The following is a 26,028-nucleotide window of genomic DNA, read 5'->3' on the forward strand; positions in this document are numbered from 1 at the left end:
CTTAAAGCCTTTTTAAAAGTTGGCTCTTGCAACCCTTTATAAAAGTTGGCTCTTAAAGCCCTTTAAAAGTTCGTTCTCAAAGCCCTTTAAAAGTTCATTCTCAAAGCCCTTTTAAAAGTTCGCTCTTAAAACCCCTTTTAAAAGTTTGCTCTTAAAGCCCCTTTAAAAGTTCATTCTCAAAGCCCTTTTAAAAGTAGGCTTTTAAAACCCATTTTAAAAGTTCCCTCTTAAAGCCCCTTTAAAAGTTTGTTCTTAAAGCAATTTTAAAAGTTGGCTCTTGCGACCCCTTATAAAAGTTGGCTCTTAAAGCCCTTTAAAAGTTGGCTCTCAAAGCCCTTTTAAAAGTTCGCTCTTAAAACCCCTTTTAAAAGTTCCTTCTTAAAGCCCTTTTAAAAGTTTTCTCTCAAAGCCCTTTTAAAAGTTCATTCTCAAAGCCCTTTTAAAAGTTGGCTCTTAAAGCCCTTTAAAAGTTCGTTCTCAAAACCCTTTTAAAAGTTCGCTCTTAAAGCCCTTTTAAAGGTTCGCTCTTAAAGCCCTTTCAAAAGTTCGCTCCTAAGGCCCTTTTAAAAGTTTGTTCTAAAATCCCTTTAAAAAGTTCGTTCTAGCTATTTTTTTTGCACCGACGTGTTTAACACGTAGACCACTATTTCATTGATTGTACTTCGGTGACCGTACTCTCGATTGTCGACACGCAAACTTACGGAAGCAAGAGAACAAGCCTTGAAAATACAGGACGTTTCAATATTATTTTCGAAAATGAAATGGCTTAAATTTGGGCGATGTTCTTCAGCTTTATTAAAAGGGAAATTTGAATGATGCGATATTTTAGCATATAAAACATTCATTCGAAACATCCCTAGTCGAATTTTCAAATAATGAACAATCGTTTTGACATTAAACTCTTTTTGTATTTTCAATACTTCATGTGTCTTGACGTATGAATTATCTGATTTAAAATCAAAAGATTTGTCGTGATTCCAGTGATCATTTGTTTTTTCATTCGATGTTAAATAGTAGATAAGGTGAAATAAAGTTGAAGGATGAATATTGATTAAAGATCCAACAAATGAACACTCCCGTTTTGGAATGACTATGGATTCCTTATAAAGAAAACGTTTATACCAAGTCCATTTATATAAAAGTTTCCAATGTTCTTTCATTGATTTTATTTTAAATAAAAATGGTTGTTGACATGCAAAATTTTTGTTTCCTTCACATGAAGAAGATGCTAACCCAGATGGCCCATAAATGATAGCTTCAAGATTCCATGTTTGACGTAGTACACAATTTTGATCATCCATTTCTTGACAAAAAGTTAGATGGAAAATGTTTTTTTGGATATTAATAAGACATGTTTCTGGATCAATAATTGTTTGTTGAGAAGCGAGGGGAACATGGATAAAAAGTCCTTCCTTCATGTCAATCTCAACTTTACAAGACACTGTTTTATTTTCATTGGAATTATAACGACTTAAAATAAAAAAATAAGGAATTCTCAAAAAAAGTAATTCACTGGCTAATGACTTTTTTTCTTTTCTATTGCTTTGCGAAAAAATAGTGTTACCTGTTTTCCAAAGAACTCCAAGTCCACTGATATGAAAAGACAAATTTGTTCTAAACTTTTCTTCACGAACACTTGAGTCAATACAACGTTTTCTATTCTTTGAAGATGTCCACCACCTTTTGACAAGAGGAAAAACTTTTTGCACAAGATAATGGACAATAGAAAATAACGGTCCTGATATTTCAATATGTAGAAAATCAGATTGTTCAATGTAGAGATTATGAACAACCGATCGTTTATCGGTGATTGAATTTCTATGATCCAACAAACCTAACGTACTACATGACAGAAAACAACAACACATTTTTGTTGGTGACGGAAGCGAATTAATTTTTTGACTTATGGAGACATTAAAACCACTACATGTTAGTCCTTTCAGTGTATGTGAAGCTAAAAAAAGAGTAGACACATTGGAAGCCATTTTTTTACTCAATACAGCGTCAACTCGAAGAAGAGGGTTTTGCATTTGTAAAAAACATGACTCAACACTTATCATCAGTAAAGGAGTACCAAAACAACCCCAGAAAGAATCGTTAGGAAAATGACACTCGGCACGCTTTTTATTAAAAACCTGTCGACTTGATTCATCATCCATACCATTTTCTAAACCCATTACTACTTTTCCTTTCTTTTGTTGAAACACCGCATCCGAGTATAAGAAACACAATAAACCATTTTGTATAGCTAAAGAAATTCGATGAAACGGAGAGTCTAACTCGGGTAAAACATTATACGTATCATATAACCATGCCTTAGGTTTTTCGCAAACATAATGTTCAAGTAATGGCCTAGCGCGGAATCCTTCTTGCAGAATTTCTAAAAAGTTTAAAAAGAATTCTTCTTTTAACATATGATATGAATGATTAATATTTACAAACAATCTCAAATTTTTAATATGAATTTTCTTGTGATAAACGGTCCATGCAAAACCATTCATTACATTTTCTTGTACATGAATGAAATTTTGTAAATCTTTAAGTGATTCTTGCCGTGATAACACACAACAGCCTGACCAAAAACTCAACTTGTCCATTTTAATATACGATAGCTCAGAAATACTCCAGGATGTCGATATCAATGCATGATCCACACTGATACTGGTTGTTTTGCTATTGCTATCCCGATACATTGTAAGTGTCTCACAAAACATCTATAAAAACCATTGTGATATAACCTATGTTATATCTTGACATCCTTCACCTTTGTTTTTTTAGATGGCAATAATGTGACGCTTTCTGTTTGAAGTGTTATATCACAACTGTACAATGATTTGGAAGCTGGAAAAAATTCCTACAAAAAATAATAATTGTCACATACCATACTAATCAAATATTCCAGTGACCTTTGTTAAAAATAATTGTTTTTTGAAAAAAAATGTATCCTTTGTTATCATTTCCAGTACCATCCACACACCATGTATCATTTTCAAAGTCTTAACAATGTCAATATGTTGCAAGTCCATGATAAGAAGGGGTCTTGTTATACGGTACAGATTCGACGAAATAAGGCGACTATAAACTATTATGGTTGAATTCATTTTAAAACAAACAACAGGCTCCGTGTTGTAGAACTGTTTTGACACATTGGAACAATCATTTAACCATGAGTGAAGCTTTTTAGGTATTTGTATACAAGAAGCTGACGACAACGAAGGTATCCCATCACATGCAAAGACTGTACACGTTTTCAAATAAAACAAAGGAAATTTCGTTAAAGGAGATGTTTCAAAAATTATCTGCGTTGCTTGGAGTATAAGTAACTCTTTTGATTGTTCATTAAGTGTAGTCTTATTCAATAATGTGAATTCACTATACGGTGAAACGAACCAAAGAATATCAATATCAATACGTAATCCTTTACAAAAATTTTTAAAAAAAAATTGAGAGTCAAAACCTTCTTCCCTTATAAAACGTTTAATATTACTGACATTTAGAAAATCCTTAGGTAATGTTGGATGTACACCTACAAAAAGCAAGACTAGTTTTCTTTTTTTTTCAAATTGACTTACCCATTTTAGTATCATTTTCGTAAGTATGAAAATCATTCTCCACATTGCATTTGTTACAAAAACATAAACGAAAACCCGAATGACATTTTGATGACCCAAAAGTTTCATGACAAATACCACAAGAATACCGAATACAATTACCTACATTGTGCTGAACGATATTCTTCAGTGTTGTTTCTTTTTGAAAAAAACGAAACAAGTCATACACATGTACAACCTGTTGTAACCAAAAAATCAGTCCATAAGGTAAATACACCATTATTATTTGACTGATTTTGAAATGAACTTGATACGTTGTGTTTAACGTTTTTTCATTCCGAGTTTCTCTCATTGTTACACCAATACCTGTAATGCATGCTAACGGTTCACTCATTTCCTTCATTTGTTTCAACTTTTTGAAAAATAACTTTTTGGTATAGTCGTTTTCTGATTTTTTAGAACCTGGTAGTACTGTAGGGAGGTTAATTTCCTTCTTAATAATTGACATAGATGCTGAGCTATTCTTATACTCAAAACAATTGTTTTCATTCCATTTCTTTTTAGTAAGTGTCACATCTTCCGCCTCATAAAGAAAAAATCGAGGAAGTTGTTCATCTTCAAGAATCACACGAATGCATTTTATATTCCACACAATATAAGAAGATTTCAATGTTTTTGAAAACAAACTGTTGGAATGTCTTTCGTCTGCATTAAATAGAGTGTCTTCTTTCAATTTCTTTATTATTTTTCGATAATATGAACTATACAAAAATAGTCTTGCTAAGGCTACCATAGATATATGGAGGTTGATATTTTTATCAAAATGTGTCTTTTCATTCAAAAATGAAATTAAAACTTGATACTGATTAAAACTTGAGTTATCTTTCCATAAACAATGGCGTCCAATTTTTTTCGTAATCGAACAAGTCCATTGATTCATTACACAAAAAATGGTTGGCATAACTTTTCGTTCCTCATCATTACAAAAAACACCCTTGTCGTTGAAGCATTCTTGAACTATCAAATTTTCTTTGAATAACTTAAATAATCTCGAATCACGGTTAACTGTAGTAATGTAACATTGTGATTGTAATTCATCACAAGAAATGCTATTTGTTGAAGTTTTATGACATGAAATCATGCTTTCCATACAAACAACGCGACATTTTATTTGAAAAACAATTCCACGAACCATACTTTCAATTAAAAGGTTCTTATTTCTTGTTTCCTTGAAGAAGCTTGTTATAAAATGATTTCCTTCTTCAAGCCTCTGAATTGTCTATAATCCTTTTATTATAAAGATTCTTCACTTTGTTTCCTTTCTTACCTCATATTTTCCCTTATTCATCTCTTCTTTCACATGTTCTTTTGTCAAAAAACTTTCTGAAACATAAACCAAAATCTGCATATCATCAATTCTCAATAAAATAAAAAAAAATAAATATGAACACATCCACGATAAGAATCCTTGAAACCTTTGATATTTAAACGTCTTTATCGATGAAATGTTTTTTATATCATTGTGCTTTTTAACAACACCTATTTCTAAAAAATGAATCGAAAATCGAATTTTAGGTAAACACATCATAAGGTCTTCTTTTCCAAATGACCAGTAGAAACGAATTGTTGGACGATGCACTGTACAAAAAAATGAAACTGCATCACGCTCAGGTTCTCGAACTGTTATTGAAAAAAACTCAATGCCCCCAATTGTTGGTTTCCCAAACGTCAAAAAAATAGAGTCTTTTCTTAAAACCCGTAGCCCACATGATATCAAAACAACAAGTAGAAAAGGGGATAGCAATAGTGACAAAAACCCAATGATAAAGCCAGAGCAGATTTTCAAAAAACCTTCCATACTACTCCATGTATTAGGAATTTTTTAAAAAATCAACTTTTTCTACTTTTCTTGATATTTTTTAAGAAATTGACAAAAACATGTAGGCAAACTTCACGGTACACCTCATTGCTTTTTTAACTAAAAAAGAAAAAAAATATATTTGTATATGTATCTCTCTCAGTCATTAACAAAATCAGTACTTTTGTAAAAGAAATGAAAATAAAAAGAACATTAACGTTTGATATAATTAAATGAAACAGTTTATAAAAAAATTCTTTTTTATGGCCTCATTTTTAAACGTTCACTAACATGAAAACTCAAAGTAAAACACTTATAATTCACCTGTCTAAAATTTTCTTTTTATTTTATACAAGCGCAGTGCGATTAAAGTACGACACTTTAAAAAAAAAAAAATTGACGAAAACAAATACGAATTTAGAAAAAAAAATTAATATGCTTTGTAAACTTTAAATTGACGTTCCAATTCATTGTTAACAATTTGAAAAAAATTAATTCTCGTCTTTTTTAAGAAACTCTTTTAATGAAGAAAGTTCACGAATCTTGGACACATATTTTTCATCCATTAACGACCATTGTTTTTTTAAAAGCAAAGAAGGAATCTAGATAATCACAAGAAAAAAAAAATACTGTAAGAAGAATATTTCGAAATATAGAGTTCAGTACTTTATTTTGACTCCAAATCAAACCAACGCGGTCCATAAAAGAATTCATTTGAATGAGTGAATTTTGAATTTCCACAAGACAACTAAGCAACACTACAGGTGCTTGGTAACAGCTTTTCATAGATGTTATAATCTACACAGTTTAAATAAAATACACTCGTAATATTTCATTCATGAATATTACGTTTGATAAAAATTTTAAACATTTATCTGAAAAAATTTTCCACTCTTGTAAAGCTTCGCTTCTAAATTTGCTTTTCACTGGTGCCTCTGAAAAGGAAACATGCACGTTTAACTTAAATTTTCATGTTCTCTCTAGAAAATAAACAACCAACTTATACGTTACTATTAGTAAGTTCAAACACAATCAATCGTCTAATATGACCAACATTATGAGAGTACTACACTTAACGGTTTAAATCCCAAAGTTTACTCGTTTCGATATGGAATTTCTTAATTACATTAATTGTTTCGTCTAAAGCGCCATTGTTTAAATAAAGTAAATCCACCGATTTTTCCTATGACACATAAATGAATGCGTCAATTTCAGCTGTCTTCAATTTTAAAATTGGTTGAAATCGTACCATATGTTTTTTAAACACAAAAAAATTTATAGGTAGCATCCACAAAAAGAAAGGAACCAAAAACATTAAGAAAGATCCAATAATTTTTCGATATTTATAAACGAAACTACTCGTTACTTCGTATTCAATCTAATGACAAGAAAAAAAATGTTTAAAAATTACTTCCGAAAAAATGAAGAGTACCAAAAGATTTGTATTTAAATGATGTTGCCACGGAACAAAAAAAGGCCCATAATTTAAATGCATAACAGAGCGCGGTGTTAAAAAGTCAAGCCATCCCCAATATTTTTCAACAACAACATCATTCGCTAAGACCATTGGTGTTTTTATCTACGTACATCGTTACGAATATTATATTAACATGTATACTTTAAGAATCACAATAATCTTAAAAAGCTACTCTAGAAAAACAATGAAAAATACCTCCACATTCTCAGCTCCTTGAGGCAATCTTAACTGAATAAGTAGATTTTTAGAGTAGACCTTCCAACACGCATCCAATTAACGAACCAAACATATAAGTTGTAACACTACATCAGTAAACAACTTACATCCATGATGGAAGGACCTAAGGGTATACTGACACGATAGCGCTCTTTTTTATCTCTACTACTCTTAAGAACTTGCATTGCTGACGAAGCGGGTAAACGATAATCAATAAACCTATTACCAACACAGATAACAAATGAAAAACTTGTTCAACACTCAGTAACCACTACCAATCAGCCTTCCAACCACCCAACACCGGATAGCGAGGGTTCACAATTATTGACACGGAGTTTTCCTTTAAAAGGAACAATTGAATTTACTCAACAGACGCAAGACCATATTGGACTTGATCAAAAAACAAATTTACTTTACGGCTAGCATAAGAAGAACTTATATTTCCAATCTCATCACTACATCATCAAAAAACAATCCATGAGAAAAAAAAAGTTGTTTTAATTCACACTTATACATACTAATAATCAAGACGGTAGGCTTGTTTTGGCATAGTTCCATCTATTAAAAAAAATGTTTTGATATGACGATTATTATTAACTTGGTTTAACCTACATAATTGAAAGCATACTTTATTCTCAATAAGAATAGTTTTTCCATCTCTTAAACGTCTTAAACGGGTTCCAATCATATCATCAACATATTTTCGAAAATATTCTCCTTCCAAGCGCACGCCCTCTACGCAAAAATATATCACAAATATACGTTTTAAGATAACGGATTCAAAATATCACTAGTAGTGTACTCAGTCGGTAGTGGCCTCATAGATCATGTGTTATTATACTTTTATTCATAGTCATGAAAAACAAGAAAATCATTAAATCCTTATAGAAAAAGGAAGCAATATGTTTTTATTTTCACATAACTCTCTATTTATTGTTAATCATTGGAACTACCCTATGTCTTAGAATCCATCACTCTAATTACCGTTTTCAAATTCGTAACGTTCCTTAATCAGAACAGGACTCCATAGGGAAACATCAATGACACGTTCGACACTATGAAAATATCCTAAATGCTTTTCTAAATGAAACTCTAAATACACCGAATTGTTCTTATCTGCAAAATCATAAAAAAGAACATAATACAAAATAGGCAGTGACAAAATGCTATTTGTCTAACCTAATACTAAAGATGGTATAGGAGTCGTCATTTCTTTGTAATAAACATTACTAGAAAATTTGTTAACTCCCTTAACATAACTATAATTTTTTTCCAGATCCACAAAAAAAGTATACTCATTTACATTATATTTAAATCCAAACACTCACCGAGCTGAATTTCGTGGTATTTGATACACCGATTTTTGTTTTAAAACTGTATAAGGTGATAGAGTCTGACCATGATCCGCAAACCTCACTAATTGATCAGTCTTTAAAGAATAAAAGTAAAAAAGAAAACATATATTTATGGGAAACAGTACTTTACCCAGATATCACTTGTTTTATTCACTGTTCTGATTAATCGACCAATGTAATATTCGAGAGTATACGTTTTCAATTTTTCTTCAGGAATAATAAATGGAACACGGAAAAGAAGAAATTTATCTATATCTTTTATTTTCAAAATTTTTTTTTTTTCAGATTCATCCTGAATCAACGTTAGAGTTGAAACACTGTTGTTGTCACTATTTAAAACGATATGTCCTAAATTGTCCTTTATTTCACTTGGCAACACTATATAAATATACTGTGTTGGTGTTTTTTGAGCATTATAGATTGAAACCCTCTCTCTAACATGCACTACACGTGATGTTAAATTAAGAAATCTTGAAGATGACTCAATAGTTATAGAGGTGCCTGTCACTTTATTAACATTTATTAATGCAAAAAAGTTTAAAAAAGTTAACCAAACGAAAATTCCCAACATGTAAATTTACATAGAAACTTTAACTGATCTACAATGAAATTTCGGCCAGGAAATGAGTACACCGTTGAATCTAGTCCTTACTTCTGGTCTGCTTGGGGCAGAAATCATGAAATCGTAAGCATTTGAGACAAGAGGATTTCGCAAATAGATCAGTTCTTTTTTTTTTTACTCAACTTTTACAACATACTAACTCTTAATTAACGTATTATTTTTTTGTTTATTGCTTAAGAAGTTAAAAAAATAATTTGATTTTGATCCTTGTAGATACTGTCAAGTAGTGGTTTTTACCTAGGAAAACCTGCTGTAAATTCAAGACACTGTTACAACAAAAATAAATGCGTTCATCAACCGCGTATCAAATAGCTTGTTCGTGTTTCTATTGTTCCAATACAAAAAAAAACATGCACAAATTTTAATTTTTCATTCAATGGAATGCTCGGATTTATTGTAGTACTTGCCACTTACCATATCGTTGACATTTTCCCACCTTTGTATCTTAAAAATGCTCATTATATAATTTGATGTTGTACCAGTTTAGAAGAATTACAAGTTATAAGTATTTATAGTTTTAAACATCGCAGAAACACGACGTTCTGTTATAGGAAGCTATGTTTTCAAAAATAATGTTTTCACTCAACAATTCTTTTTTCTTTAACAAGATATAAATTCGTAATTATTTTTTCTATATAAAAAAAACATTATTAAGCTTAGTGCATTATAAATTGTATTTTTTTTTTAATAAGAAATACATTCATCAAATTTTTATATTGTCATTCAACGACTGCTTACGAATATTCTTGAAAATTGTCAAAGGGAGCAAGTACTTATTGATTTTGTTTCATGTCGATCAAACTGCTTTTTGTGATATACCTTAAGACTTTTTTTTTTGTTTAATTAGCTGAAACTATCTGTTATTACTTTTACATTTAATTTATGAACTGGGGGAGTAAATGACATACAGTAATGGTAGCCTTGTTTAAAAATTTTGTAAATGTAGTCTTTATTCAATAAAGTTAAATTGCTTGTAAAATTTTTTATAAGGCAAAAAATTGACGTTTTAAAGTAAAAAAAAATTCTAATACATCATTAAGTAAAGCATCATTCTTCCGTTCACATGAATCAAAAAAAAATCATTTACAACAAAACAAAATAATCTTTGTACTTACATTTTAACCCACGCTTTCGTAGAAAGATCATGGTGAGTATTAATGTAAAATGTCTTCTTAATTTAACATTCATTTAAATTATTGACCTATTTAAGAAATAAATCAACATTAATAACTACAGTCTCATAACTTTTATGTTTTCATATTAAATACTATATTTTGCTACAAGCTAAATTTTCATCTATAAGAAAAATAAAAAACCAATACCACATTTGTATTAAGTATACTGAAAAACATTAAACTAATACTTTTTTACGGGTGAGGATTCTTTAAAAAGAAGAGTACCTACTACTAAGACAATAAAAAGATAACAACGAAATCGACACACTTCTAAAAAACCATAAAAACATTAGAATCGACATAAATTGAAACTCAAAATAAATTAAAAAAAAAAATTTAGCTTGTAGAAATTCGTTTGACTCTTTACTACCATACCTTGACAGCATTTTTTTTTTCTTGTAAACATTATTCCAAATTTATTTTTTAAAATAAAACAACTACATTATTTGATTTTGTTCAATTTTCATATAAAGTTTTATAGCTTTTCTAGCTACTATTTAATTAATTTGTAATATATATTCTTTTGGATTTATAAAACCTTTCGCGTAAAACTATTTTATGATAGATTGAAAATAGTAATTCCCAGATACCGCACGCTTAAAAGCATTTCGTCTCCTCTCACGTGGATTGAACTGCTGTTTGGATCAGCATGTAAATTAATTACTGCTTATTTCGCAACTATGAGTAACTAAAGTGAATTTTTTTTTTATTCGCTTATTGAAGAAAAGGCCTTATTAAATAGTATGATGGGAATTGCATGATACCTTCAAAATCACAGTTTTTTGTTATTTCATCAAAAAAATTGACTCTGATACAAAAACGACTCGCTTTGTAATAAGCATTTAAATTTAATCTTACGAATAATTAATTTTTAGGCTACTATAAAAAGTTTTTTTCTTTTCTTTCTAAATGCAAATAAATTTAATATAAGTTTTTTTTAGGATTTTTTTCAGTAAGATATTCACACACTTGCGTTAAAAATTTTCATAAAAACGATACACGATGACTGTGATTCGTTTATTGTTTGATTCTATTTACGTTAATAGATGTATGTTTTTATGTTTTCTAATAGAACTAAAGACGAGGATTACCATACGAGCAGTCACAGTACTATATGATCATAGGGTCAAATCAAGATGTCAATGAGACTCGGATGTAAATAGAGAAAGACGATGGATATAAAATTTTACAATTCTTGTCTTATACCGCAATGGGCGCATATAGAGTACACATGGAAAATTGAGAGATTTTGGGAATTAAGAGCTCTCGCTAGTATTGAAGGTACATTGCAAATGTGTATTACTCCAATATGTGCAATGAATAAGAAAATATGTGTTTTCTGAAAGCCTTGGACGACACAACTGGAACTGCTGTGATTTCATCGCCTTTTGGTGATTTGAAAAGAGGCTTCTGGTCTTTGAAACTTTATCCATATGGAGATACAACTGCAGTAGGAAAAGGACATGTGTCTATTTTTTTGACACTCAACCCTCAAAATGAAAGAGAATTTTACGCGATTTTCTCTTGCTCCGTACTGGACTTAGATGAGACTAAAGGTAAACTCTTTGTTTGCCTTTCGTATAGAATATCTATAAAAAGTTTCCGGTTTTTTTCTACTTTTAAATCATCCAAGCAAAACATGGTCCCTCCTACGCTAGACAAAAATTCTCTTCTAGTAATGCATCTTGGGGATGGAGTAATTTTATTACTGGTACACTTCTGATACGTATAAAATTTTCATTTATTTGTTATTTTGGTCAATATATAGTTCAGACACCAAATTCATTAAGTTGCGTTGTGAAGGATTGCTTGATGATTCGATGCACTATAGATGTGTTTATGGGAACTAGCACTGTAGAAGAAAAACACGACAATGGATCATCTTTTTCTTCTGCGTTAAGGGCGTACTTTCGCTTGCCAGAATCCTGTGATTTAAAACTAATTTGTGGATCTACTGTGTTTCAAACACAAAAAATTCTTGTGTCTTCTCGTTCCACTGTAACCGCATTTTAAACGTCATTTAATTTGAAGCATTTTTGTTCTTAGGTTTTAAAACAACTGTTGAATGAAAATGCTAATGAATCTCTTGCTTTAAAAAAAAGGACGGGCAATGACGATTCACACGACATTCACCAAAAAACCTGCAACGTATAAGAATGTTATTTACTTTTTTCAAACTGTTCATTATCTTTTAACCCTACTGAAAATAGGAGTCGAACGAGTGTCCAGAATCTAATAATCTTATAAATCGCGATGCGAAAGGCAACATTGAATCCATTGTTATTCTTCACCCTAAAGTGACTTCACGGTCGATTAAATTAATGCTGCAGTATATGCTGTATGACACGTAAGATAGCGTTTTAACTTATTATTCTGTTGGTAAAAAACAGCTAGAATTTGTCAAGTAATTTTTTTTTAGTATTATTTTTTTATTTTATTTTCCATTTATTGCCAATTTTCTCAATAATTATATTTTTTTTTTAGATGTGATGCATTTGACGCTTCGTTAAAAGAATTAAATGAAGTTCTTGATTTATTATTAACAAGCTTCATTTATGACGTATCAGTGGGTGTCTGCTCTTACCTTCGAAAATTGTCTCGATGATTTTTTTTTATATTGTATGAAAAAAAAGGCACTCTTAGAAGCGTGTGTGAATACACTATATGGGTTTATCGATGGCGAAGAAAACGCCCTCAAAATTTTACATGTCGCGGATATGGTTAAAAATGAATTACTCTCTACTCAATGTATGTAATTAAAGTTTTCTTTAATAAGCTGACTCTAAACAAGCTTTTCGTTTATATAGGCAACAACTATATTAATAATGCTACAAAGCAAACAATGACAGCAACTAGGCTGAATGAAATTATATCCACATGTAGTATGGCCCAAGCAGATGTGAATCAAAAAGATTAACAAGTAAATTTTGTGTAAGAAATCATTGGATGTTTAAAAATAATTAATTAAAAGATTCAACACATCACTACAGGATAACTGAAGGCTATTTTTATCAAAATAAAAAAAAAAGAAACAATTGATGTTTAAAATAATTTTATAAAAAGAATGCAAGATTTTTTTTTTTTTTGAATTTGGAATATTTTATATTCATTATTTTTAATTTGAATTAATATATTTAAAACGAAGTTTTAACTAATTTTTTTTTTTATAATTATTAATTTCAATGTTCTATAGAATATATTTCCTTAAGAAAAATTATTTAAACTTAGTTAATAAATAAATCGAAATTTGTTTATACTCTGTACGTTTTTAAGCAATTAATTAAACAGTTTTCTCCTTTTATATGACTTAATATCACAAGTCAGTCAACCATTCCCGAAAATTTATCATATTAAAAAAAAATTATTAGTATCTGTTATCAGAAAACATGTGTTAATATAGAATTTCATAACACCCACAAGTTAGATACTCCAGTCAATAATTAAAAAAAAAAATATCTCTCATGTATTTTAGCTTTTTATGTTGTTTTTTTATTTATCAGCTTCGTTTACTTCACTGTGTTGAAAGTATTGGGCGCACTCAGATATTAGAAGAATTGTATTGTGGAGAAGAAAATTGTTATCATATTTTAGGTAAGTTGATGAGTGTATAAGAGATGACATACCGCTTTTTTTTTACTATAGGTTTATCTACCAATGCTACGGATGTGTTGATCCGCAAAACTGTATGTTAATTTTAATATACATGCAGTCTTTTTTAAAACTTTATAAAAGTATAGGAAATTATCTCTAAAATATCATCCGGATCGAAATACTTCAAAAGACGCTTTAGATATTTTTAGGAAAATCAGTAAAGTTAGTGCATTAATTCAGTGATTCTATTTATATATTGAAACACCATGAAAGGCGCATGAAGTATTAAGCAAGAAGGAAAAACGTTCTGGATACGACTTTTATTTAAAGAATCCCGATTCCTTATGGGCCTTATACTATGGTCTTCGAGCCAATTACGCGTCACCAACGAATCCGTTTTTTGTTTTAATCTTAAGCATTCTTTTTATTTCTGCTATTCAATACGTTGTAAGTTTAAAACAGAGTCATCTAGAAATAAATATTTTTGTATCGTAGAATGGAAGATGCAATAATCATCGTATTCGACAGTAAGCCATACCGTTTTAGCATATAATCTCATTCTAGCCCCATTCTCACTATTTTCTGATTTATTCCCCTCCAATATATACCGATTTCCTATAACATACACGAAATTTTAAGTGTGAATTTCTACGTCTGATTACTAGTCTTTTTAATTATTAAATGACAATTTGCAAAAAATAGAAAAAGGATATTTTGTTTATTGAAACAAGGTTAAAAAAAAAACCAATATTATTTTTTTTTTTTAGAATGATTCAGGAATCCCCACGCTTTAAAGTAACAATACGACAAAAGCGCACTTATATAGACAAGATTCTTTTTTTTTGGGCTTAGAAAAGTTTAGATAATGAGATTCAACTAAAATATGGTTCACGGTTTCGTAAGCTTCATCCTAGCGAGCGACAGGTAGAATATGTTTGTTTTATTTGAATAAATTCTACTTATCGAAAAATTTTTTTTTTAGCATATCAGTGATACAATATCAGGCTCTTTATTAAATGAAATTGAGTACAATGGAATTAAAATGGGTACCCCAAGTTCCTCTATTCCTTTAAAATCTATTTTACTCTTTAAAATTATTTATCTAATATTAGATTCTTTACTCTTCATTTATCGTTTTATAACGTAAGTATTAAACTGCTACATTAACACTTAACGGGTGTTTGCCTTATTATGACAGTTGGGGTATGGTTGAAAAACCAATTGATAAGGTAACAAAGTCTTTTTAATTTTTGAAATAAAAGAGACATTCTATGAAAATATTTGTGTTTCGTATTCTGTTTTATAGAATTTGAATGGAGAGAATAAAATATCTTCAATTTTTGAAAAACCACTAAAATGTCGCAATTCAGTCAAATAATATCAAAACGGTTCTCCTCAAAACAAGAAAAAAAATGATAGGTAACAAATTATTTTTGACTTAATAATTCTTTTTTTTGCAGTAATTCAAAATAGGATTAAAAATTAAATTTTTGCTTTCTTGTATTAAAACCATAATGCAAGAAACATACTGGCTTTCTTTCATATGTAACTCTGCGTCGTCAAACCTTCAAAAAATTAGATATTTTTTTTTTTATTTTTAATTTTGTGACACTATTTTTTCAGTGACAAAAAATTGTATTTTTTTTCTTTAAAATGTGACGTTCCTTGTCTGATTGTTACTGCAACAATGTCTGAAATTTAATAAAATGGCGGCAATTGTGTCGAAATAACAAATAATTTCTTTTTAATTTTTATATGAAAGAGCAATTTTTAAAAAACCTTATTTATTTTTTTTTTTTTGTTTTGTTATCATGTAACGATTTCTTTAGTACAATGTCGCAACCAGTTCTATCTTTGGAGTCGATGGAGAAAGCGAGGGAAGCCGGAGCCCGAGCATGGAAGGAACTAGTGACAACACCTACAAATTTTCATGTAAGGAGTGATTTTTCCATGTGATTTACATAAACAAAAAATTGAAATCTGTTTTTTTGTTTTTTTTGTGCTAAAGTTAGAAGCGTCATGTTGGGAAACAGCTTTACAAAAATTCAAAGTCTTTAGTGGAAACTGTGGTGGTTCAAACGAGTCAGTAAAGATTATACTTGCATTAGTCTTGACCGAGTGTCATATGCGGCCACGCTTGGTTTCTTTTCCAACGTATACATGCCGATTAGATGACTTGTTTTCAAACGACAAAACCTCAAAGTCGCATGTTTCATTTTCGGTTAATGCATGTAAAATTGAAACGTAGTATCAATTTATTAAAGTGAAATATCTTAAACATTATTATTTATATAGGGAAGGAAACTTGGTCAAAACCTTGTCTTTCAGCGCTATCTGAAACAGCATTCTCTGTTTATGTTCAATTCTTTAATCACATTGACAATATATGTTTTTATTTACAATCAACTGCCTGGCAAGAAAAAACTGAGGAAACGGTATACTCTATTTTTACTTCTTTAGTGCTTTTATATACTATTATCTTTTTCTACTTTGTTAGGTTATTCTTTTATCTGAAACATCCCACAAAGTTGTAACACAATTGTAAACCTCGAAAAATTGTGTGCTTTTAAATAGTGTTAAAGCTATTTTATACTGGCGCAGACATCAAGCTAAAATACAAAATGATTTTCTACTCGAAAAACAAGCACAAGCTCTTGAATTTCAAAAAGATTTGAGTGAACGTTCTGAACAGTAAGTTAAAGAATCAATGGTTTCTTTAACATGTATATTCAAACATTTCAATTGCACGCTTTGTTGTATGCTCAAAATAAGATTACGAAAAGCTCTCGATGTTGGTCATTCGTCTCTTCAAGCTTCCTTAGCCGGCATGCATGAACAAATCTACAATGAGCAACAAAAGTTGCTTTCGGGGTTTAAAGACTTAACAAAACTTTTTCAACGAGTCCTTCGCTTTCAGCAATACGTTACCAGTAAAAATCTTTTGTTACACGCATTCTCTTCTTATTCGTGTGTATGCTCATGTTTGCTAGACTGGTTATTTGGAGCTCAAGGAGTGTCCATTTATGTTCTTCTGATAATTCTGACTTATTACATGACAACAGCTCTTAGCACTCGGTCATGCCGTGGAAAACTTTACGCACGTAATGTCGTATAATTTTAAGAAACGAGTCAATGTAAATGTGGTTTAGTTTGGACTATTATGTTTTGCTTGGAAATACTTACTTACCGTTGGTCGCAATTTTTTTTTTCAAATTCAAAAGATTTTGTAATAAAAGCAATTGGGTACGGAATATTTTTTCTGTCCTTTCTTTGTATCAATATAAGATAACTAGCAGTGTTTTTGCCATGTAGAACAATAAGGACTTGTTGTGTTCTTATAGGAGTCATGAACTGGTTTTGTACATGGTGGAAATATTGTGACGCTAACACGACCATGTTCCAATTGTTTCAATTAGAAATACAAGAACTTAAGGTACTGAATGAATCTACTAGGGTTTTTTAATAATATAATGTGAAGAATCATTTAGAAAGAAGAAATCTAACTTGCTTTCCTTTTGGAGGAGCTTACAACACTGTTATTAATAGTGATGTTTATGTCGAAAACGGATATGATGAGGATCCAGATGCATGCGTTAACGAAGAAACTTCTTTGTCTTCATCTGAAGACATTTCTTGCTTAACATCTGATACATTCTCCCTAGAAGACATACCTTGTGTATCGAATACAATACAACTACCGAGAAGAAACCCTCATAGAAAAGCGCGTCCACAAGCCTACCGCGCTCCAATAACGCATTACGATTTCAAAACCTTAGGCTTAAATCCAAAACTGTTATTCGAAACACCACATGATTTCAGTCAGCAGATGATTCGAAACTCAAAACATATTACTTTTTTCCAGAAAGAAAATGATTATGAAAGGTAAAGTCCATAGTGTTCCAGGCGGAAAACGCTCTTCAACTCGAGTGACCAATTAAATGTTTTTTTTTAACCAAGGAGACTTTGGACTAATCACACGTGTTTTTTACCTTTTAATTAACAGTTGCTACCTTTATTTCTAATCTAATAATATGGGAAAAAATTAAAGCTTTTTAAAATAAACAGGGTGGATAAAAATCCATTAATTTAAGCCGCGAAGGACATGAATAAAACTTTTCTACTAATGTGTCTTTAAAGAAAAAAACATCCATAATCTGAGCACCCATCTTTAATTGTTTTACGACTAAAGATACGTTCGCAATTTCTCAAACAGATTCGGTTCTAATGTGTTGTTTCAAATAAAAATATATTCTAAAAAGAATGTGACCATCAATACAGAAGAAAATTAGTTTTTTAATTTAAAGAAGGTTATGAATAAACACCAACAGAAATGAATAATTAGTTTAACAGCTGGACGTCAGGGAAATTTTGCAAAAAATACCGTGAGGAAAGAAAAATTTTTTAAACCATGTGTAATCTTTTATTTGTTATCGCTATATTTTTTTATACGTAAATCTTAATTTGATAACTTTTTAAATGCAATATAATAAAAACTTCCGTAAACGAACAAATACACTTACTGTGACAGTGAATTGGGTTAATAATTGCTTACATGCACGTTGTTAACTGATAATGAAGATGTTCCCTAAACAATTTTAAGCTCTTTTCTGGATTTTGTAGTCTATTTTACTCGTATCATGAAAGATAAAAGTTAGTTAATTGGACGTGAATTTCCTTGTACATTGTTAACTTTTGGTACGTATTTGTAGAGAAATCAAAGCGTCAACCTTTGAAACAAAAATATGCGGTATGTCGTAAAGCCTGACTATTACTCACGTAAACAAAAGGATTACTTTAGATTGCCAAAAAATGTCAAGAACATCGCAAACGTTTAAAAAAAATAGCTAGAAAGGAAGGATTTATTAAAGGTTTTTTTTTTCAACATAAAACTACCTTTGATTAATAATTTCACTAAATAGGGTGTAAGGATAAAAACGTTCGAATCCCTAATTCTTGGCCTTTCAAAGCTGAAATGCTTGAAGCCATTCAGAAAAAGAAGTTAGAGTATCAACAAGAAAGACTTAATAAAAAACTTTTTAATAAAACAACTACTGATGTGGATATGAGTAGTCAGACACATTTCTGCTTAGATACCTCGTAAGTAAGGTAAAAGTTTGCAATTTACATTTTGCCTCATTCTACAACATTTTAAAAACAATCTACCATGCCTAGTTTTTAATAAAAAAAATTTCCTGACATTTCCTATCAATTTCGTAATCATACAATTTCTTTACCTTATTATTTTCTCTAAAAACATGTACAAGTGTTTACCTTAGGCTTTAAAATACAAGTATTATTGTTAGATGAATCACGTATAATGTTTTGTCAGAACCACCGTGACTTCAAAACATACATTAGAACCATCTATCTCCAAAGGGAATTCCACCCATTGCTATTACCGTAATTTAAAACACATTTTGGAAAAGGCAGACGTAATTGTTCAAGTCCTGGATGCCCGATGTCCTAATGAGTGCCGTCATCTTAAAACAGAAGAAGCTGTTGTAGAAAAAGGAAAAAAACTTATATTTCTTTTAAACAAAATTGATTTAGTTCCCAGGTAAATTGGGATAGATTGCATTATGCATTAGTCAATAGCCACCATATATATATGTAACATGTTTCCCTTTATATTAGTACCAAGTCATGCGTGAGATATTAACTTTCATTTTGTAGTGACGTTGTATCGCAATGGATAGATTATCTTCGCCAGTTTCATCCTGTTGTTGCTTTTAAAGCGGCAACGTCGAATACAAATCGTAATCCAATTATAGCCAAAGTACGTTACACTCGTGTTGTAAACTTTTTTTTCTAAAAACTGAGAAAGAAATCAAGGAATGCTTTATCAAGTGCCGAGCTTTCAATAAAATCTCATGTCGTAGGAGTTTCGGAATTGCTTAATTTAATCAAAAATTACGAAAGGTAATTTGTTTTTAGTTGCTTGAAAAACAAAGTCTGTATCTATGTTTTTTTTGAAAACAATTATAAGAACAACATCTTCATCTAAAAGCAAAATGTCTTTAACTGTCGGATTCATAGGAGAGCCTAATGTTGGGAAATCATCTATATTAAATTCATTATGTAGAAATTCTCGCTGTGTCAAAGTTGGCGGGGAGGCCGGAATAACAAAGCATATACAAGAAATTCAGTTTGACAGTAAAGTAAAATTATTAGATTCTCCTGGTGTTATTTATAGCGGAAACGATGATGATCCTCTTGTTATATTAAGAAATGCTACACAAGTATTTTAAAATTGTTAGCTTATTAAACTTAAAACATCTTTATTTTTTTTTAGTTTACCAAAATTCAAGATCCTATTTCAGTAGTCACCGTTTTGTTGGAAAAATATCCACATCATGAAATTATGAAAATGTTTCAAGTACTTAGTATTTTTTTCGGTTGTCTTTAATGATTTGTTTATAGGTACCGTCTTTTGCTAATACATCCGAATTCCTGACAATTATTGCCAGGAAATTAGGAAAACTAAAAAAAGGAGGTGTTTGTGATTTTGAAGCTGCCGCACGGGCCGTTTTACATGATTGGACGTCGGGGGCTGTGTTACACTATGTATTACCACCATCATCGAGTGATATGAACCTCAACGATGAGCTTATGGAAAATGATACCAATACAGTAATATAGTAGTTTTTCAATTGAAGTGAAACGTTATCAATAATTTGGTATATCTATAATTTTAGGTCTCTCGAATAGTGTCTTCACTACGTCAACCGTTGGAAATTTAAGTTTTTACGTTAAACATGGACTGCGTGACTGCATGCTTTTTAAATTGAGTCGATAGAAAAATTACAAATAAAGTTGTTATTATAACAAAAATTGTTTAGAAATTAAAAGTTTTATTTTATAATGAATTTTCATTATTTTAATACAAGTTTTTTATAAAGTAATATAGTAAAAAACTTCAACTACACAAAAAAAAAATTTACTACAATTATTTTTACTTAAGACAGAAGCGATAACTTTGATATGAGTTTTAACATTAAGACAACCAGTATGACTTAAATTTCAAAGTTTGTATCATTTTGTTTGATCATCAGACAGCTCTTCAATTTCAAAAAATATTAAGTATCAAAAGGTACCTCTTTCACCTCGAGACTCGGATTCTGAAAAAAATTTGAATGCTAATGAAACTGAAGGAAAAAAACCATATTATTTGGATAATTCACCAAATAACGCATCTCCAATACTTGATAAGGAGAATCCAGTGTCTTTAACATCACAATCAGTTCCTCTCACGGATGCGACCGACGAAAATTTACCTGCTACAACGAGTCGCCGATTATACTGCAATTTCTGCGATCGAGTTGTTTTATCTTCAGTAGAATTGCAATCAACTATATTTTCGTTTTTTCTAGCTTTTCTTGTCTTTCTCTTTTTCGGCTGGTTATCAATTTTTATTGTCCCCTTCCTCTGGTCGTTACTACAGGTGATAGTTATTTTTATATATTGCCTTCAAAAAACCATTCATTTTTCAGACAGCCGTTCATTTTTGTCCCGTTTGCGAAACAGTTCTTCTTAAACTTAAGCGCGTTTCTGTTTTAAATTTTCGGGAACAAGTAACGAATATTAGCTCAAAATAGATGCAATTCTTCATTTTTGGATTTGACATTGCCACAGATTATCACGTTACGTATAGGAACATGTGCCCTTGTTTTAACAAAACGTTACTTACTAGGAATTTTATCTTTAGTTTCATTTGTCTTTTTTTTACTGACGTTACGCTGGTATATAAACGCAACGGATTTTCCGGTTGTTATCAAAAGTAAACCTTTTTTTTATGCTAGAACGGCTTTAAAAAAAATCGTTCGTCAATCTTTTTGTTTCTAGATCAACCTATTAACGCAACGTGGACGGATTTCTTAGAAGATTGTGGGTATGTTGTTTTCCAGGACAGCATTTTTTCTTGTTCATGTTGTTGTTTTATACTTTATTGTATCACTCCAATTATGTTTGTTTTAAGAGTCAAGTCGTACTTGGGGAATCCTTTGCGAGCGGAAAAACTTTTTTTAGAGAAATACGAAGGTAAAACAATTATATGGGAGGGACGCATGCACCATGTCGAAGAGGGAATATTCTCTAAACATTTTTTATACTTGGAGTAAGAAATGTTTTCTTCATGTTATTTTTTCCCTTGCTCAGTATTTATCTAAACTTTTGCAATTCTATTCTTATGATTTTTATATAATCCAGTATGGACCCCCCTTTCTATCCTCGAAATAATTATCGTGATATTGCTTTAATTTTTGGAAAACACCTTTCAAAAGAAATTAGCAATGTTGAGGCCGGTGATAAAATTCAATTTGAGTCAACGTTATTAGAATTAGGGCGCAGGTACTTTTACTATTATTAATTGAACAAAAAATCATATTTGTCACCCTGTAAAGAGGACGACCTCACTTGGGAATTCTTTGGAATGCTACTGTTATAGCGCGTAACAGTACCCTTCCACCGTTAATGAAAGGGGCTCCCGTATGGAATATATGAAAAACCTACCCTTTCATGTGTCACTTTGTGTGCCTTTGTTTAGAATCCTTTCATCCTTTTACAAGATATAGTCCGTTCACCTTTGTTAATATCTTCATAATAAAAACACTCCTTTCGCTTGCTTATTTGACTTTTCATTTCAAGAATTTTTTTTCTTTAAATAACTTTCAATCATAAGTATCGGAAGATCAACATGGCCTGTCATTTTTTATTGTGTGACATACACGGAACTCATTATTTGTGAAAAAAATTATACATAAAGATAAAAATTTAAATGGGATGTTTTTATTTATCAATCATTTCAAGTAGTACACCATTGAAAATATAAATATTTTTTTAACCTGATTTTTTTTTTGTTTCGATATTACACAAGTCTTCGACTCATATGAAGGGAGTTACGCTTGTAAAGTGTGCTTCTTAGTGTGTCATGTAAACTTTTAAACCGTATCACGTTAAAAAGATAGATTTTTGGTATAGCAAGTTGAAATTTTATTGTTTTGATAGTTCGTTGTCATTGAAGGAGGTTTGATAAGTTTTCTTTCACATGCTAGCCAATCAATAGAAGAGAACCATACATGGGAACGAATATCATTCGATGTATTTGTTGTAAAGTTTAAGCGTTCCTGAGGATTCGGATTTAATAAATTTGTAACAAGATCCTGAAAATTATCGTGAAGCATATATGACACCCATTCTAAAATGTACCTTGGCTTCAGTGTTAAATCCTTGAGGAAAGAATAGTGCATGAGACAGAATCCTTTTATAAATCTCCGTTACGGAGTCACCTTGGAAAGGAGCATGACTAAAATTTGTGTATAGTTCAAAGACAAGGAAACATAACACACTAGAAATGATATTTTTTATTTTCACATTACCCTGTTAGTAATTCGTAGATAAGAATACCCACGGTCCACCAATCAGCAGCTTGGTTATGACCTTTCCCAAGTAACACTTCTGGAGCCAAATACTCAGGCGTTCCACATAATGTCCAAGTGCGATTTTTTACATACTTTGAAAAACCGAAATCAATAAGTTTTATATGACCGTATTTATCAATCAGAATATTTTCGGGCTTAATATCACGATACACAATGTTGCATGAATGTAAATATCTTAAAGCTGTTACAAGTTCGGCTACATAAAAACGAGCTAATTCATTCGACAATCGGCCATATTTTTGAAGTAAATGAAAAAGTTCACCAGCGGGGACATATTCCATCATAATACAAATTTCATTTGCAGTTTCAAAAGAACCAAACGAGGACACTATAAAGGGATGTGAAATTGTTTGCAATATTTGCCTTTCTGTAGCCACATGTTTCTCTTGTTTTAACCGTACAATGTCTACTTTTTTAATAATCTTTAAAGCATAGTAATCTTTAAAATTTTTTGCGTGACGAGCTAGGTAAACCCGTCCAAAAGTTCCTACTCCTGAGGGATACAAGAAGAAAACATTACTTTGAGGTCATATGAAATAAATTAAAATTTCCTACCTAATAAAGCTATAAGAGTTGTATTAAAATGAGACAAAGATGGCAAAATATCTGCATCTGATGAAGAAATTTTTAACTCTTCGTCTAACGTGCTTATTCCAGAAGATTCTGCATCTAAGCGGTTTAAAAAATCGCAACACGTTGAGGCGACTGAAGTAATTGAATGACGTTCTTCCAGTAGTACCGAATTTTCGTCATTTTCTTTCAATTTACTAAATTGTCCAGTAGAAAGAACCCGTGAAGATGGAAATTTGTAACCACATGGATGACGTACATGCTTTTTAAACGGTTTGCATGAAGCACACCAATGAAAGTTAATTTTTTTTGTTACGAAATTCGAGTTTGATATCTGCTTGTGTATTTCATTTTTTGTTGTTTTTTTAAAATAATTCAACGGATTAGTTAAAAACGTATTGTCTTTTTTACAATTTGACGATTGCTTTTTGAATTCCTAACACAAAAAAATACCATATTTTCAGATTTAAAAAAATGTTTTACCTTTTTTATATTGTGTGTATAGTGAACCGTTCTTGTATCGTTTTCTTTATGTTTTCCGCAAAATAACTGCGGTATGAAGAAAAAATTTTCTGTTTTCATTAACCAAATTATTTTAGAATCGTTTTTCACGTTACAAGAAATTGAATTGTTATATTATCACAGAAAACCAACTAAAAACCAACACAATATTAATTAACAAAACTAAAAATCTCTCTACAGTAATTTTTTCGTATTCTAATGATTTTCTAAAATATATGAATTGCAAGGTACACTTAGACACCCTTAATTTTGCAAATGTTGCTTTGAATTAAAAGAAAAAAGGCTTTTTTTGTAAGCAAGAAAAACACCCAACACCTACACCCTTTTGCATATTTCTTTTTTATTCAAGTTGGGAATTTCACATAAAAATTAAAAAAAAAAAGAAAGAAACACAAGTCAATTCAATGTAAATAAGGCGATAATTCCATCAAAACAATCTGGCATTGGTGTATAAAATAAAAAAACGTAAAAATTAGATCAATGCTCTAATAATTAGTTACAAATGCACTAGCGTTCGCTACTCTCTTTTTTATAGGGAATTGAATCAAGCAAAAAGTAACCGAAAGCCCAACAATCTTATTCGCATAACACTAATAAAATAAGGTTAAAGTACAATTTTTGTACTTTTACTCTTGCAGAGAAGACTGTAAAAAAATTTAAGATTTGAACTGGTCATACAAAAAAAAAATTAATTCTTAACATTTTAATCCTTACTAATTCTTTAAGGAAAAATGATCAAAAAATTTGTGAATACGTATTTTATTTCAGAAATATTTCAAGTTGCTAAAAATCTCTATTAGTGAAGCAGTTAGAACATTTAACAACATGCTTTTACCAGGAAAGTTTTTACTATTAGATTCGCTTAAATGACATGGTGAAACACAAACAATAAATCATGGTATATTCAAACCGAAATAACTAAAAAAAATTAACAGATACCACTTGTCATAACATTAAATTCTATAATTCTTTCTTTTTTTGTAAATAGTTAATATATCGATATCATGTAACAATTCATCTCTGTATTCTATTATTTCTTGTCTCGTTTGCTGATATTAGGCATGTCACAGGTGGCATCAAATTTGAGGCTGATATAATGCATGTTACGGTGGAATCAAATCTAACGCTAATTTTATAGCAAAGACTCGTGAACAAAACATTCAATAAAACTAGTTACTTCAAGACAAAAAACTTCTCCTTGTTTCCATGTTTTCAACAACTATTTGTCAGACGTGTTCAACCTTTATTGTGATTAAACAAATTAAGATTAAAAATACTAAAAGAAAAAATTATTCTCATGTCGTAACAAAAGAAACGGAGACACAAAATTATATTTAACTAGTTTTTTATAGTTTTAAATAAAAGTTCAATCTTAACAGATTGCTATTGTTTCTTTAAAATTTAGTCATTTTTCTAAGACATCAATTTTGTCTCAATTACATTGATTTCTTCAATACATCTCACATTATTTAAATTTTCTTGACGAAAAAAAAAGTGCTTTTAAATGGGATAGATTTTGCTCTTTTTTTAAATTAAATCGCCCTTCATTATTACTATTATTATTAAACAGTGTCCTCTAAAAATCTTTTGTAGTTTTTTTTCTTAAGTTTTTACAATTACAATATTTTCTTTGCGTGTGTATATATATCTATAT

At 30.4% G+C, this 26,028-nt stretch overlaps 6 protein-coding genes and 2 long non-coding RNA genes across 20 annotated transcripts in view; 3 read left to right on the forward strand and 5 right to left on the reverse strand.

Moving 5' to 3' along the window:
• Positions 1–5,370, reverse strand: part of LOC128884465 (uncharacterized) — a 6,479-nt gene extending 1,109 nt beyond the window's left edge. Inside the window, exons 1-6 of the mRNA XM_054137896.1 lie at positions 4,879–5,370; positions 3,573–4,830; positions 2,907–3,526; positions 2,765–2,854; positions 1,565–2,714; positions 702–1,429 (exon numbers count right to left, since the gene is read on the reverse strand). Coding sequence (XP_053993871.1) covers positions 702–1,429; positions 1,565–2,714; positions 2,765–2,854; positions 2,907–3,526; positions 3,573–4,830; positions 4,879–5,139 — 4,107 coding nt within the window. The 5' untranslated portion in view covers positions 5,140–5,370. The remainder of the gene's footprint in view (positions 1–701; positions 1,430–1,564; positions 2,715–2,764; positions 2,855–2,906; positions 3,527–3,572; positions 4,831–4,878) is intronic.
• A 313-nt stretch (positions 5,371–5,683) lies between these two features.
• Positions 5,684–9,756, reverse strand: LOC128883884 (uncharacterized). The gene is made up of 16 exons (XM_054136737.1): positions 8,588–9,756; positions 8,431–8,531; positions 8,282–8,361; positions 8,087–8,218; positions 7,715–7,837; positions 7,621–7,660; positions 7,515–7,557; positions 7,378–7,442; positions 7,210–7,321; positions 7,082–7,141; positions 6,842–6,988; positions 6,659–6,787; positions 6,487–6,592; positions 6,259–6,344; positions 6,076–6,207; positions 5,684–6,011 (listed from the first exon to the last, which is right to left on the reverse strand). Exons 1-16 carry the CDS (start codon positions 9,026–9,028, stop codon positions 5,901–5,903), a joined length of 1,908 nt encoding a protein of 635 aa, XP_053992712.1. The 5' UTR covers positions 9,029–9,756; the 3' UTR covers positions 5,684–5,900.
• Positions 9,757–11,363: 1,607 nt separating this feature from the next.
• On the forward strand, positions 11,364–13,393 carry LOC128883995 (uncharacterized). 2 transcript variants are annotated; one of them, XM_054136937.1, is made up of 10 exons: positions 11,364–11,535; positions 11,601–11,810; positions 11,888–11,965; positions 12,023–12,252; positions 12,301–12,402; positions 12,465–12,601; positions 12,739–12,820; positions 12,888–13,002; positions 13,062–13,185; positions 13,245–13,393. In XM_054136937.1, the coding sequence occupies exons 1-9, from the start codon at positions 11,427–11,429 to the stop codon at positions 13,169–13,171; spliced, it is 1,173 nt and encodes a 390-aa protein (XP_053992912.1). In that variant the 5' UTR covers positions 11,364–11,426; the 3' UTR covers positions 13,172–13,185; positions 13,245–13,393. The 2 variants fall into 2 exon arrangements, with proteins under 2 accessions (XP_053992912.1, XP_053992911.1); XM_054136936.1 differs by having other exon boundaries at positions 13,062–13,393.
• Positions 13,394–13,600: 207 nt separating this feature from the next.
• Positions 13,601–18,363, forward strand: LOC128884209 (uncharacterized). 8 transcript variants are annotated; one of them, XM_054137424.1, is made up of 13 exons: positions 13,601–13,845; positions 13,897–13,937; positions 13,987–14,067; positions 14,119–14,292; positions 14,341–14,372; positions 14,613–14,640; positions 14,698–14,769; positions 14,828–14,891; positions 14,958–14,988; positions 15,044–15,074; positions 15,152–15,264; positions 15,306–15,777; positions 15,854–15,989. In XM_054137424.1, exons 1-11 carry the CDS (start codon positions 13,716–13,718, stop codon positions 15,221–15,223), a joined length of 756 nt encoding a protein of 251 aa, XP_053993399.1. In that variant the 5' UTR covers positions 13,601–13,715; the 3' UTR covers positions 15,224–15,264; positions 15,306–15,777; positions 15,854–15,989. The 8 variants fall into 8 exon arrangements, with proteins under 8 accessions (XP_053993399.1, XP_053993398.1, XP_053993397.1 ...); XM_054137423.1 differs by having other exon boundaries at positions 14,828–14,988; positions 15,319–15,777; XM_054137422.1 differs by having other exon boundaries at positions 13,602–13,845; positions 14,828–14,988.
• On the reverse strand, positions 18,109–18,823 carry LOC128884211 (uncharacterized). The gene is made up of 3 exons (XR_008459284.1): positions 18,739–18,823; positions 18,622–18,689; positions 18,109–18,572 (listed from the first exon to the last, which is right to left on the reverse strand). It is a non-coding gene; the product is annotated as an uncharacterized LOC128884211 (long non-coding RNA).
• On the forward strand, positions 18,414–22,530 carry LOC128884208 (uncharacterized). 5 transcript variants are annotated; one of them, XM_054137412.1, is made up of 18 exons: positions 18,414–18,495; positions 18,555–18,592; positions 18,644–18,713; positions 18,765–18,942; positions 19,175–19,402; positions 19,519–19,621; positions 19,670–19,764; positions 19,832–20,084; positions 20,138–20,221; positions 20,266–20,475; positions 20,541–21,286; positions 21,336–21,416; positions 21,478–21,622; positions 21,688–21,733; positions 21,821–21,958; positions 22,051–22,191; positions 22,245–22,329; positions 22,388–22,530. In XM_054137412.1, exons 1-11 carry the CDS (start codon positions 18,483–18,485, stop codon positions 20,583–20,585), a joined length of 1,317 nt encoding a protein of 438 aa, XP_053993387.1. In that variant the 5' UTR covers positions 18,414–18,482; the 3' UTR covers positions 20,586–21,286; positions 21,336–21,416; positions 21,478–21,622; positions 21,688–21,733; positions 21,821–21,958; positions 22,051–22,191; positions 22,245–22,329; positions 22,388–22,530. The 5 variants fall into 5 exon arrangements, with proteins under 5 accessions (XP_053993387.1, XP_053993388.1, XP_053993386.1 ...); XM_054137413.1 differs by having other exon boundaries at positions 20,541–20,851; positions 20,898–21,622; XM_054137411.1 differs by having other exon boundaries at positions 20,541–21,622.
• Positions 18,959–19,470, reverse strand: LOC128884212 (uncharacterized). The gene is made up of 2 exons (XR_008459285.1): positions 19,117–19,470; positions 18,959–19,047 (listed from the first exon to the last, which is right to left on the reverse strand). It is a non-coding gene; the product is annotated as an uncharacterized LOC128884212 (long non-coding RNA).
• On the reverse strand, positions 22,525–25,636 carry LOC128884207 (cAMP-dependent protein kinase catalytic subunit alpha-like). Its single transcript, XM_054137410.1, has 5 exons — positions 24,336–25,636; positions 23,838–24,288; positions 23,220–23,775; positions 23,050–23,146; positions 22,525–23,003 (listed from the first exon to the last, which is right to left on the reverse strand). The coding sequence occupies exons 1-5, from the start codon at positions 24,432–24,434 to the stop codon at positions 22,797–22,799; spliced, it is 1,410 nt and encodes a 469-aa protein (XP_053993385.1). The 5' UTR covers positions 24,435–25,636; the 3' UTR covers positions 22,525–22,796.
• Between the last annotated feature and the right edge of the window lie 392 nt (positions 25,637–26,028).

The sequence above is a fragment of the Hylaeus volcanicus genome, unplaced genomic scaffold, assembly GCF_026283585.1.
Source record: "Hylaeus volcanicus isolate JK05 unplaced genomic scaffold, UHH_iyHylVolc1.0_haploid 12237, whole genome shotgun sequence".
Taxonomy (NCBI): domain Eukaryota; kingdom Metazoa; phylum Arthropoda; class Insecta; order Hymenoptera; family Colletidae; genus Hylaeus; species Hylaeus volcanicus.